General features: G+C 47.5%; 1 protein-coding gene across 1 annotated transcript in view; it reads right to left on the reverse strand.

The window, feature by feature from the left end:
- Nucleotides 1-10,867, reverse strand: part of B3GLCT (beta 3-glucosyltransferase) — a 120,304-nt gene extending 109,437 nt beyond the window's left edge. Inside the window, exon 1 of the mRNA XM_026493096.4 lies at nt 10,518-10,867. Coding sequence (XP_026348881.2) covers nt 10,518-10,590 — 73 coding nt within the window. The 5' untranslated portion in view covers nt 10,591-10,867. The remainder of the gene's footprint in view (nt 1-10,517) is intronic.
- Nucleotides 10,868-14,523: the final 3,656 nt, after the last annotated feature.

Below are 14,523 nucleotides of genomic sequence, written 5' to 3' on the forward strand. Positions count from 1 at the left end.
GCTCAACACAGCACTTGAGCAAGTAAATTCCAGGCAGCGGAGACTTCAAGTTGCGAGGGCAAGGAGGCCTGGAAACAGGCTTCTGCAGGGAAGCATGGTGAATAGTCCAGTGTGCCCAGAGCATGGACACCTGAGGGGAGGGACTACGGCATGCACACCTGAGGTCAGGGGAGAGACTGGGGCATGGACACCTGCAGGGGAGGGGAAAGACTGGGGCATAGACCCTGGAGGGGAAGGAGTGACTGGGGCACAGACACTGGAAGGGAGGGAGTGACTGGGGCATGGACACCTGCAGGGGAGGGGAGAGACTGAGGCTAGAGATGAGATTGGAGTCAGCAGGGGCCATATCATGAAAGGGGTCAGTGTTAGGGAGTCTGCTTTGATTGTAAGGGCCATGAAAAGCTTCTAAGAAAGCGAGTGCCATGTTGAAATGTGTGCCTTAGACGGGTTTCTAGAGTAGTGTTGGGTGGGGCTGTGGGGGGACAGAACAAAAGGCACAAACATGCCTGCTAGGAAGCTAATGCAGCCAGGTAATGAGAGAGAAGGGACAGAATTCAGATGAGGCAATCCTGGGGAGGTAGGCAAGTGAGCAAAAGCAGGTGTTGGGGATATTAAAGCAGCAGAATGCACAGGCTAGAAGTCAGATGCTACCAGTAGATGGTGCAGGAAGGGAGAGTCCAGAGGGGTTGGTGAATGAGAAAGGAGTGTAGGTGAGTCCAGGTTTCAGAGGGAGTGGCTGGGCACACTGCGGTGCCCATTCACAAGCCAGAGAATAAAGCTTGGTGGGGGCGGGGGGAGATGTGTGGAAAAACTCCATTTGGTTCCCAACATCCTGAGATGCTGAGGCTATTCACAGGGACACATCCAGCAGCAGGTGTACCCAGCACCTGTACCCAGGTGTGGAAATGGGCACAGGGTCAAGAGGAGAGGCACCGACGGTGGCCCCACAGTCCAATGGAACCAAAGCCACAAGACTGGATGGGAAGACAGGTGCAAGGCAACTCCCACATTTCAGGGACAAAGCTATAAAGATGACCAAAAGGAATGGCCAGGCAGAGAGGAGAAGCTAGAGAGAAGGCAGTAGTTTAAGGAGTTTTTAAGGTGTTCTTTCTTTTTTTTTTTTCTTTTTTTTTTTTTTTTATTAATAATGATTTTTTATTATATTATGTTAGTCACCATACAGTACATCCCCGGTTTTCGATGTAAGGCTCGATGATTCATTAGTTGTGTATAACACCCAGTGCACCATGCAATATGTGCCCTCCTTACTACCCATCACCGGTCTATCCCATTCCCCCACCCCCCTCCCCTCTGTAGCCCTCAGTTTGTTTCTCATAGTCCATAGTCTCTCATGTTTCATTCCCCCTTCTGATTACCCCCCCTTTCTTTATCCCTTTCTTCCCCTACTGATCATTCTAGTTCTTATGTTCCATAGATGAGAGAAATCATATGATAGTTGTCTTTCTCTGCTTGACTTATTTCACTAAGCATTATCTCCTCCAGTGCCGTCCATGTTGTAGCAAATGTTGAGAACTCATTCTTTCTGATTGCTGAGTAATATTCCATTGTATATATGGACCACAACTTCTTAATCCAGTCATCTGTTGAAGGGCATCTCGGCTCCTTCCACGATTTAGCTATTGTGGACATTGCTGCTATGAACATTGGGGTGCATATGGCCCTTCTCTTCACTACGTCTGTATCTTTGGGGTAAACACCCAGTAGTGCAATGGCTGGATCATAGGGTAGCTCAATTTTTAACTTTTTAAGGGACCTCCACACGGTTTTCCAGAGTGGCTGTACCAACTTGCATTCCCACCAACAATGTAGGAGGGATCCCCTTTCTCCACATCCTCTCCAACAATTGTTGTTTCTTGCCTTGTCTATTTTTGCCATTCTAACTGGCGTAAGGTGGTATCTCAGTGTGGTTTTGATTTGAATTTCCTTGATGGCTAATGATTTTGAACATTTTTTCATGTGTCTGTTAGCCATTTGTATGTCTTCATTGGAAAAGTGTCTGTTCATATCTTCTGCCCATTTTTTGATTTGTTTATTTGTTTCTCGTGTATTGAGTTTGAGAAGTTCTTTGTAGATCTTGGATACCAGTCTTAAGGTGTTCTTTCAAGGCGTTTTCTTCTTAAAGCTTCAAAGTGCGATGGAAAGAGGCTGCAGCACGGAAGACCTGGCCTCCAGGCCCTGCTCCACTAGGAGGCCTCGCAGCATGCTGGGCGGATGCACAGAATCTAGACTCCCACCTCGTGGCATCAAATCCAGGCTCTGCCACTTAGTAGCTAAGCAACATCGGGCCATTGACTTGGCCTCTCAGAGCCTCTGCCTCTATCCCCGTACAAGGGGGGAACCTTAACAAGAATGAGCTAAGTTGGTGCATGTACAGGTTCCAGCCGGTAACGGACCTCCAGGAAGAGCTAGGGAGCCTTTTGCTCGGGTGGCAAAGAGCAGAGTCAGGAAGACAGATGCCGCACCGGGCAGGAAGCCGGCACAATTCCTCAAGTAGACAGCTGCACAACATTGAGGGTCAGGGAACTACTGTGCCCCATTCCGTGGGTTCTGCACCACTTACAAGGTGATCAGCTGGTTGAGAGAAAGGTTGGAGATTGGGGGGGGGCCTCCCCTCAAGTGTGGCAGTGAGCACACCAACATGACAGTCCTCTTTTGAGCCACTCACTACCCACCCCTGTTTGATTTTACTCCATCTGAAGCACCTCTTCTGTTTTATCAAAGAAGGCAATGGGAAAATGGAGTTGGAAAACGAATTTTTCTTCCCTTGGGAACAAAGCCGGCCAGGACCAATACAGTGTCTGTGCCAGAGGGCGAGCGTACTTATAGAAAGGGCAGTAAATAGAAAGAAAATAGGAAGAAATAGGAAATAACTGTTATTTTAGAAAGACAAAGATCATTTGCTTCTTTGATTCCTATCTCATTTAAACAAATAATATGAAAGCCCACATGCCAACTGAAACAGAGTTTCGGGGGAGAGATTCAGAACACCACCCTCATAAGCATGTTTCATAGGCTGTGTCATAGGTAAGGGGCAGAAGAAACCCTGGTCACACAACCCACTCCCAAACAAACTCAACCTCAACAAAATCAGCCCTTCGTATAATCCCTTCGCATTGCAAGAGTAGTGCTGAACACCTAACTGTCAAGCTAACTTAGACAAACTCTGCTTAAATTTGGGGGTACTTATTTCTGCAATACAAAAAGTGGTTTTAGAAGCCCTCCCTGTCAGCACCACTGAATCCACGGTAGCCACAGGCCGAGACGTTCTAACTCTGTTAGGAACTTGTCAACTGTCCAAACACCTTTGCTCTTAACAACCCACTCTCTAGTTTCTGAGACTCATGCTCCTTCCCCTACAAGCCCCTCCAGTAGCAGGGGACACATCCAGCAGCAGGTGTACCCAGCACCTGTACCCAGGTGTGGAACTGGGCACAGGGGTCAAAAGGAGAGGCACTGATGGTGGCCCCACAGTCCAATGGAACCAAAGCCACAAGACTGGATGGGAAGACAGGTGCCTGTTCTCAAAGGATGCTGGAACCAGAGAAAGACTGCTTCCTTTGAATCCTGGAGTTCCTGGTTCCTTTCCCAAGGAGAGGAAATATCTGAGCAGGACGTATCAGCCCTCAAGTCCACGCTCTGCTGTCTCCAAAACAGCTCCTTATTTCATTTTATTTCTATTTATTTATTTTTTAAAGATTTATTTATTTATTTATTTATTTGACAGAGACAGCCAGCGAGAGAGGGAACACAAGCAGGGGGAGTGGGAGAGGAAGAAGCAGGCTCCCAGCGGAAGAGCCTGATGTGGGGCTCTATCCCAGAAGGCCTGGGATCACGCCCTGAGCCGAAGGCAGAGGCTTAAGGACTGTGCCACCCAGGCGCCCCACCTTATTTCATTTTAAAGACAAAGCAACCAGCAAGCATCTTTACATTCTACAGATATGCAAGAAAATCATCTGGCAAGAGTCCCAGATGATTTCTACCTGGGCCTAGGCAGGGCTCCTGCACCTGCCAGCAAAGACGACCCACCTGGGGCCTTGTAAAAATGCAAATCCATAGGCTTCATCTCAGATATTCTGAGTCAGAAAAATCTGGAGCTGGAACCCCATAATCTGCCTTTTAACAAAGGGGCCCGCAACAAAGGGAACTCTACAAGACGTTGAGGTGATTCTCCTGTGTGCTGAAGTCTGACACGCTGGGGTGCGTAGCTAGACAGCCTCTTGAAGGAACGGAACGGGGCTATTTTTCCAACAGGCCTTGGCCATTTACCTTCCTTTACTTCGTTCACCGCATAAACGAAGAACAAGCTCCAGTATATCCACCCTCAAGGATCTGGAGAAGATAAATTCAGTGTGATGTGTAAAGAGCCTTGAGCTTCTTACGGCAAGCAATGATGTAAACTAAAACATATCACCTTTTCAGACCGTAAAATATTCTTTTAGTAGTGAAAATAAGTCATATCCCCAGGAGAAAATGGCATTGCTATAATTGAGAGACATTCAAATCTTATTTGATGATACCTTTACTCATTTTTTGGTATAAACCTACAGCTTTACATCATACAGATAAAGACTTTTCTGCCCCAGCTTCTACCAAATCTTGGGTACACATATATTTTGAATACAAGCTTAAAATGGATTAATTTTGCCAATTAAGATTTTCTACTCTTAAAAAAAATCTACTCAAATTGCCCCCAAATCCCTCTGCAGCCGACCTCTCCTCTGAGCTCCAGACCTACAAATCTAACTGCCCACCTGACGTGCACCTGAACATCTCACATCCCCCCAAAACTCAGTTTGTCCAAATTGAACTCCTCATCCTCACCTCCCTCTAAAATTAAAAATAAATTTCAGAAAAAATGTCTGGCTACTTAATGCCATAGAAATGGTTAAAAGAAATTTTATGTTATTTAACTACAATTTTTAAAAAAAAAAATGTTTAAATCTGGTCCTTCTCCATTAGCGCCTGTATCAGTAAAGAGCACTGGTACCCACCCACAGCTCATGACAGAAGCCTGATTCATCCTTGACCCCCTCCTTCCTCTCAGCCCACTGTACCCATCAACCTCCCTGTCTCCGGGATTCTTCATCATCTCTCACGTAGTTGATTCCAGCAGCCTCCTCGCTGGTCCCACATGTCCTCACTAGCCGCCTCTAATCCCTGCTCTACAGGACAACCAGAGCGAGTTCCTTAGAACAGGAAGTTAAATCGTGTCACTCTCCAATTGCAGCCCTTCAGCCACTTCCCACAGCTCTAAGGACAAAGTCCAAAATCCTTACCCTCCTCTGCAAGACCCTGCATTGCCTGACCCCTGCTGAATTTCCCAGCCCCTCTCTCAATCTCGCCAGAACTGTCCTTTCTCCACTGTGTTCCTCCAGCACCAAGCTCTTTCCCCTGCTGGCCGTGTCCCCTTCCTCCATTTAACTGATCTCTGCTTCTCGTTTAGATCTGAGTTCCAATGTCTCCTCCTCCAAGAAGCCTTCCTTGAGCCCCTGTGCCAAGGTTTCTCAACCCAGCACCCCGCACTATTAACACCAGACCAGATCATGGATTCTTTGGAGGGGGAGGTTGTCCCGTACATGGTAGGATGTTCCTCGGCGGCCCTGGCTCTAGATGCCACTAGCACGCCATCCCTGTGGCAACCAAAAAGTCTCTAGCCATTGACAAATGTTCCCTGAGGGGCAAGATAGCCCCCTGTTGAAAACCATTATGCCAGACTCCAGGCTAAAGCCCTCCATCTCTCTGCCACGTGTTCTCACAGCGCCAGGAACCCCCCGCCACGACGCTGAACACAGTGCGATTTGTTTCTGCGGCATGTTTGATGTCAGCTTCCCCTCGAGACTGCATGTTCCACCAGGGAAAAGCCAGACTCGATCTGCCTTCTTCCTGCAATATCCCCAGTGCCCGACACATGTAGATACACTTTCTGAATAAATGAAAAAAATTCCAAGTACAGTTCTTTCTTGTAATACTATTTTTGAACTGTTAACATTTTCTAGGAGTGCAAATCAGCGCCTACACTGAATTGGGTTTCTCTGGGGAGTGGCTTAGTGAATAGAGCTTTGAAACATGGAATTAAGGGAGACTCTCAATCAATAATAGATCTGATGAACCCCTGACACTCACTAGAATTTTTCCTTTGTGTTGGGAAAGATGGAATTAGCACTCCTATACACTGTTCTTAAGCAAGAATCTGGCAACACCAAAGATGGATTCCCATAATGCTACAAAGAGACAAAAACATAATAACATTTGTGAATTTCCCATAAATAATCCTTTTGTGCCTAGAAATTATGCCCGATTTATGTTTCTAATGAAAACAAAAAACAAAAAAAACCTGGCCCTTAGTGGTCCAAATGAGGTCAATTATTAGGACTTGCTCAAGTACTGGGCCCACAATGTTTGCTTCAGAACAAGTTAACAAAAGGGTCAGGATAGCTCCTCCCAATCCCCTCCCCAACTGCCATCCCATCTGAAACAGATGCTCTTTTCCCCCCTCTCTTTATATGCACCCCTCCCTATAAAGAGCTTGACTGTTGGCTATAGGCAAACTCCCTTGGGTCAAGTCCATAACCAAGAGGCCCATGCAAACTTGGGAACCCCAGAATACCCGGACAAGAACCCATCCAGACAGGTAAAATCTCTGTCAGTCCTATCTGCTTAAGAAATAAAAGGAGGGGGGAGCCTGGGTGGCAGAGCGGTTAAGCGGCTGCCTTCGGCTCAGGGCGTGATCCCGGCATTGTGGGATCGAGCCCCACATCAGGCTCTTCCGCTATGAGCCTGCTTCTTCCTCTCCCACTCCCCCTGCTTGTGTTCCCTGTCTCGCTGGCTGTCTCTTCTCTGTCGAATAAATAAATAAAATCTTTAAAAAAAAAAAAAGAAATAAAAGGAGGGTTTAAAAATCAAAAATTAAAACACACACACAGACACACACGCATGAATCTGGGATCAGGTCTGACTCTTGGTGCCCTAAAATGCCTAACTCACCGCAATGAAGAGAATCTGAGCGAGAACTGGACCAGAATGAAAAATCAACCCTAATTTTGGCAGATGCTAACAAATTCAATCCTGACACATACAGAGTAGAAACACGGATAAAAAAGATAAAAGTTAGTACCTTATTATTTTACCATTGGTTCAAATGAGCTTCTTCACAGACGTATCAATTAGGATTAGGTTGGCTGCTGCATGTAACGGAAAACTCAAACAACTGAGGCTTAAACAAGACAGAGGTTTATTTTTAACCTCCTGTAAAACAAGCCTGGAAATAAGTGACCCAGGGCTGGCGTGGTGCGCCACATCCATCCGGCGCCCAGGTGGTGCTATCCTTTCTGCCCTACCACCCTCACTACTGGCTTCTGTCTTCAAGGTCACCTCATGGTCACAGGATGACCACTATGGCTCCAGCCATCAGATTTACAGACAATGGGAAGGAAGATGAAACAAAGACAAGCCAACAAACAAATAAAAAAATAAAAAATAAAAAATAAAGCACACATCCCAGCTGGGTCAGCTACCTTTAACAAGCTTCACCAAGAGACCCACCCAAAAATCTCTACAGATAACTCAGTGGCTGCCCCTACTTGCAAGGGCCACTGAGAAACATTTTCTTTCTGGACACACTGCCACCGCCACGACCATGACATTCCTCCGTCCTTCCCCTCGCCGCCTATATTATTAGTCAGCTAGGGCTGTCTTAACAGCAACCAAGGCTGGGTGGTTTAAAGAGAGGAAATTTATTCCTCACAGCTCTGGAAACTAGAAGTCCAAGATCAAGGTGCCAGCAGGGTTGGTTTCTGCTGAGACCTCTCTCCTTGGCTTGCAGGTAGAAGTCTTCTCGCTGTGTTCTCACATGGCCTTTCTCTGTGTGCATCCCTGGGGTCTCTTCCTCTTTGGAGAAGGATAAGGACAGGGGTCCCGCTGGATTGGGGCCCCACCCCTATGACCTCATTGACCCTTCAGGATCTCCTTGGAGGCCCTAACTCCAAATACAATCACCCAACACTCCTGATTATCTAAGAGGTTTTTTAGTCAGGAGAAGAAGGAGCTATGGGTTATTGAGTAGGCAGACAGCAGTCTCTGCCACAATAGAATCAGTATGTTAAAGCTGTGAGAAATGGCAAAGTTCTGGTATTTTATCTAGTCTATGCCTCCTGTTTTATAGGAGAAAACTGAGCTTAAACCCACTAGGAGCCACACAGTGGCTGACGGAGAGGTGTGAATAAATCTGATTCTAGAACTGGCACTGGACTTTAGAACTGAAGTTGCAGTGAATTGGGTCTGTATAATCATACGGGTTTAAAATAAATCTTCTATATTGACTTTTCTCTAAAAACTCAAGTGAATATGCTACAGTTTGTGGGAAAACTAAACTATATATATATAGCCAGGCCAAACTCATAAGGGACTATTTAGAGTATTCTTAAGCAATCAGGATTGTTCACATGCCTCAGAATTCCTATCATAATCTCTGTTTCAGCAAGAGTCCAAGATACTTGGTTCCGAGATCTATAGAGTGGGTACCACATCCTTCTGCATCTTGCTCCTCCCCCAACACCACCAAAGCAGAGCTCAATAAACTGAGCTCGTGATTTACCTCAGACCTGGAAGAATGCAGCTTCTTGTCTGTACCAACCCATGAAAGCCAGCTCACAAAGCCAAATGTCTCACAGGGACCTTTTAGTAGGTTTTATGTCTTATTTATTGTGCTTATCTGACAACTTCACAATGTTAATAGACATCTCTAAAAATGTGTTGACATTTTGGTTCATTCTGACTGTCCTTTAATGTATTATCAAGTTTGGGCAGTACAGATATTCCCTTAAGTGCAGTAAAAAACAGATACGCACAGCAATACAAATGTGTATTTCAACCCATACGTTGAATATATTATGTACAAATATTATATCCCCAGTACACCATTATAAAGTGCAGTGCTATAAATAGAAGGCCAATTTCAGCTACCACCCACCCCATTTGGTTAGGTGCAAAACTTCCAGGCAGCAAGCCAACTGAGGCAGCCAAGAGTCACCTAGTTAATTTCCCACCCCTTCAAACTCCCCTTCTCCCTGGGCTGCCCCCTCCCAGCGATGCATTCTTTCTTCCATTAAAGCAGATCTCCTCCAAGTTCAGTTGCTCCCCACCGTCAATTATAGCTTTCTGTGCCCAAGGTGCCCGAACATTTTTAATTATATTGTTGCTTACTTAATCATGCGTGTGAACAATTAATTAACAATTAATCTCACTCGATTTTCCCACACTTTCTGAGCACCTATAGAAAAGCGAGGTGTACGCAAATAACGTCCTTATTCGGAGAGTTTAAATCCAAATAAAAATGAGCTGTACAGGTTCCGGTGGGCTACCAAAAAGCAATGTGCAATAACGCTACGTCTCTTCCTAAATTGCACCATTCTGCCATTTCTAAAAATCTGAGATTACTGCCTTTTAACAGACTGGAAACACAAAAGTCCGGGTTAGAGGACAATAACCCCGAGAACACTGAAAAGGGAGTAATTTTTCCCCCAGGCTTTCAAATTTGAATAAATCTCACCATAAATGTCAATTAGAACAATTTTTTTAAACTTTGCCACATCATTTTACAATAAAGGGGAGAAAATACTCTTGTGAGGAGAACGGAGGAAAAAAGGGAAGGGGCATTATGGCAGCAGCAGACCCGACAAGCATTGTTTTCAGAAGTGTTCTCTAATTTCCCCCCATAAAGACTCAAGATTGGGGAATGTCCCCACCGCCTCCCCCACGCCACCACCGCACACACTGAGGGCCCAGCCGGGCACCCCGATCCTCCCTTTCTGGCCAAGGAATCTGTAGAAGGGGTTGGTGCCAAGTTGGCATCTCAGCCCCGGAGACCCGGGCACGGCCGGAATACCCCCGCAGAGAGCCCCTGCAGGGCGCGCGGACCTGGCGGGGTGGGGGGGGGGGGTGCCGTCCCTAGCCCCCCGCCTGCAGGGCGCGGAGGTGCGGAGCGAGCCAGCGGCCCCGACCGCAGGGCCCGCCCGCCTCCAGCCTGTGGCGCCCGCGCAGGGCGTGTGGGGCGCGCGGGGCAGGCGGGACGCGGGCGGAAGGCAGGGGGGCGGGACCGCGGCCGCCGCTTCCCTGCTCTCAAAGTTTCTTGCAGTTGCACATTTACTCAGCGCTTCCTGTGGGGGTGAGCGCCTCGCCCTCCCGGCTCGGCCGGCCGCCAACTCCCGGCGGAAGGAGGCGGGAAGACGCGAGTGGGGCCGGGGAGGCGGCGGGACCCAGCGAGCCGAAAGGGGCCAGGCGCAGCGCGCCCCGGGGTCCCGGAAAGCCGGGTCCCCACCCGGACGCCGCGAGAGGGCGCTGCCGCCGGCGCGGCGGGGACGGGACGGCGGGACACGAACGCCCGCGGGGCAGGGCTGGGCCGCCCGGCACCTCCTTTCGCGTGCGGACGCGGGACGCGGGCGGCAGCGTCCGGGAAGCCCACGCCGCTCCCGTGCGCGCCCGGGCCGCCCGCTACTTACCCAGGGAGCAGGTGAGGAGAGAGAGCAGTGCCGGGAGCGCGAGGCGGCGGCCGCGGCGGGCGGGCGGCAGCATGCCGGCGGCGGGAGCTGCGCACCCTATTGAGGCGCGGGGACGGGAGACGCGCGGGGAGCAGAGCTGCGCCGCTGCCGCCCCTGCCGCCGCGGCTGACCCTTCTCCGCCGGCTCCCCTCCTCCCTCCTTGGGCTCCGCCGTGCCGGCTCCGGCCGCGCCCTCTGGCGGCCGACTTCGGGAGCGTCCTCGAGCCGGTTCCAGAGCCCGCCTGGCTCGCGGCTGTGCCTCGGGTCCCGCTGCCTGGTGAGGGTAGAGGACAGTGACTCTCTTCCAGGCTTGTGGCCTCTGCCGCCTCTGGCCATTAGTCTCCACTCCTTTTTTACCTAGGCCCCATCTTCTACCTTCCTGTCCTCCCACCTTACCCCTTCCCCTCCCTTTCCTGGATCTCCTGGAGTAGATCAGTAGGTCTTCCTACTCCCAAAGTGAGGAACTGGTGGGGGGCAGGGAGGGGAGGAGACTGGAAGGGAAGTCACTTTTCCTCCCTGCTAATGTACCATCTGCTATTAAAAAAAAAAAATCAATAATTCAACTCTTAATATTGTTGGCACCCGTGTTCTACGTTGATGAAGGTGTTTTTAATCAGCTCAACTAATTTACTTAATATCCTCTTTTTTTAATGGGATTTGGCCAATAGCTTAGGTCTGGAATTTGGCTTTCAATAGAAGTTTGTGTAAATGTAATTTCGTATAAATGTAATTTTAAGTGTGCACCATAATGGAAGAGGGAGGGTGTAATTTTATTCAAAACGTCTGATAAAAATTAATTAAATTGGAATACAGAGAAGTGGAGTGACCTCATGTGGAGAGTCCCTCTTGTCCTCATGGGACCGTCAAGGGGCTCCCTCCCCAGCCAGGAGGTGTGGTAGCCCTGGCAGAGGGCTGGCCCCCTTATGTTCTGTGGTGGGCAGAGGGGGAAAGCAATAACAAATGAAGAACGATGAACCCCCTCTAATGGTTCTTCACTGCTTTGCACCTCCCTCAAGCCTTGACTCATGTCTCTCTCCTGGAAAGTATATGGGACCAAGTGCCCATCACTTACCTGAGATTAGGCCATGACCTTCTGAAGCCTGTGTCCATGTTCTCATTCATACTTCATCATATTTTTTGGATGCCTACTCTGTGCCTGGGATGGTGCTAAGCACGCTACCAACACCAGTATCTTCCACATGGACATGCAACATTCACCCACTTGCTAAACATTAAATGCAGACTGGTGTCAGGTGGTAGGAATACAAGTAAGATGTTGGGATAATAGCAGTCCAGGTGCTGAATAAATGTTTGTTGTCTTGAGCCTTATTAATGTGAAGACCAGGGGCACCTGGTTGGCTCAGTTGTTAAGCATCTGCCTTTGGCTCAGGTCATGATCTCCAGGTCCTGGGATCGAGCTCCCTCCCTACCTCAGGCTCTCTGCTCAGCGAGGAGCCTGCTTCTCACTCTCCCTCTGCCCCTCTCCCTGCTTATGCACTTTTTCTCTCTCTGCCAAATAAATAAATAATCTTAAAAATAAATAAAGAAATGTGAAGATCATTATGGGGGTTAACCTTGAATATGTTAGGATAGTATTGTTATTTGTCAGTTCCACATCTGCAGCAAGGAAGGAAGGAAGTCCAGAGGAGTCCCAAGGAAAAAGGAAGTCCAAAGGCTCTGGGTTTTCTCTCTCTGGTATACATTGACTTCTTAAAACTGGAAACTAAATATCTTGTGTGTAACCCATTTTGTGTGAATGCAAATAGTGCCATCTTGTTCCATTCAGCCAGGGTTTGTGGCTACATGTCAATACTATTTTTATAAAAAGGGAAAAGAAATGTAAGAATCCTTCCTTTCTTTTTTTTAGTGAAGCTTTTCTTTTTTTTTTTTTTTAAAGATTTTATTTATCTATGTGACAGACAGCCAGCGAGAGAGGGAACACAGCAGGGGAGTGGGAGAGGAAGAAGCAGGCTCCCAGTGGAGTAGCCCGATGTGGGACTCGATCTTGGAACGCCGGGATCACTCCCTGAGCCGAAGGCAGACGCTTAAGGACTGCGCTACCCAGGCGCCCCTAGTGAAGTTTTTCAAATTTATGGTTGACTGCATTGATCCCTTTCATCTTCTAAAATGTACCTGCCTGGTTAAGAGTTCTAGAAGTTTTCCAATTTCCAAAGCTGTTTAGCTTTCTTCCAAAAAAATATTCCTCAAATGTATTTGATATTGAATATTAAATCAAGGTATGTGCACATAGACACAAGACTAATAACTAAGCAGCTTGCTTACCATGTATGTGTTCAAATACCTACTTCATATTTGGTAACAAGCAACTCTAGGTGCTCCGTCAATGTTTTCAACAAAATTCACCATAGGAGAGTATTTTGTGTGCTGGAACAAGGTGTGGGGAATGGAGCCCTAAAGACAAGAGAGCACACTCTAAATAATAACCCTGCCCTGTCGTTCTCCCATCCCACAGTAGACATAGATAAATGGCACATTACAAAGCTCCATAACTCACATTTTAAAAAGAATTACCTTTCACTTACTCTAGTCATATGATAAATGGACTTCCTGGGAGTTCCTCTCCCAAAAACAAGTTGAGAGTTTCCTGGAACAAAATGTGCTTGTGAGGACACTAACAGATTCGTGGTGAGGCTCCGCGTGCCATCTGAAACACCAACTGTAAGGGGACAGCTTTCAATGGGAAAAAATAAATCTCATAAACTCTAAGATTGGGATCTGAGAAAAAAAGCAGGCCTTAGCTCTCTCTCCCTGGGGTTCACTCATCTTAATTTCAGATGCCACCCCCATACTGGCCCCTGAAATTATGTCCCTCCCCTGTGCAGGGGTGGATCGAGGAGTTCCCTCTTTTGAGGGAGGAGGGCCTATAACAATATAATTGAAACAGTTTGGTAATTTCTAAAATAATTTTCTAAATGCCAAGAAAGAATATAGAAATATATACATAAACCGTAGATAGTCAAATAATCTAATAGGCAAGCTCCAAACAGATGGTTTCTGAGCTTGTAATAACTATAGACCCAAAAGCCTGGACTCCATTCATTCATTCAATTGATAGTGAATGGCTTTTTGCTGGTGTATCCTTTACTAGGCTCTGAAACAGATACAATGAAGCATAAAATATGACACTGGGCACAAGAACTCACAGTCCAGTTAGGGAGATAAAAATGTTCAGGGGCATCTGGATGGCTCATTCAGTCGAGCAACTGAATCTTAGTTTCAGCTCAGGTCATGGTCTCATGGGATGTGGGATCGAGCCCCGCATTAGGCTCTGTTGGGCTAGGCTGGGCTCCGTGCTCAGCAGGGAGTCAGCTTGAAGGTTCTCTCCCTCAGCCCCTCCCCCTGTGCGCACGTGTACTCTCTCTTTCTCTCAAATAAATAAATAAACCTTTAAAAAAAAATGTTCCTGGGTCACTTGGGTGGCTCAGTCAGTTAAGTGTCTGCCTTTGGCTCAGGTCATGATTTCAGGGTCCTGGGATGGAGCCCTGCTTTGGGGTCCCTGCTTGGTGGGGAGTCTGCTTCTCCATCTCCCTCTGTGCTCTCTCTCTCTCTCTCTCTCTCTCTCAAATAAATAAAAATCTCTTTAAAAAATAAAATAATTTTTTTAATGTTCATGAGTGGGGTTCCTGGGTGGCTCAATCAGTTAAGTGTCTGCCTTTGGCTCAGGTAAGGATTTCAGGGTCCTGGGATCAAGCCCCCAGTGGGCCACTCTGCTCAGCACGGAGTCTGCTTCTCCCTCTCCCTCTATGCGTGCATGCACTCTCTTTCTCAAATAAATAAATAAAATCTCTAAAATAAATGTTCATAAATAATTTTACTGCCCCATGATAAATGCTACAGGACAGGTGGATGCAAACACTTTGGAACATACAGAGGGAAAAACAAAATGGTGGCCATGGGAATCCATCAGTAAGACAGAAGTGACTTGTGCAAGGTCTTAAAGGAAAAAT

This window comes from Ursus arctos, unplaced genomic scaffold, assembly GCF_023065955.2.
Source record: "Ursus arctos isolate Adak ecotype North America unplaced genomic scaffold, UrsArc2.0 scaffold_10, whole genome shotgun sequence".
NCBI classification, from domain to species: Eukaryota; Metazoa; Chordata; class Mammalia; order Carnivora; family Ursidae; genus Ursus; species Ursus arctos.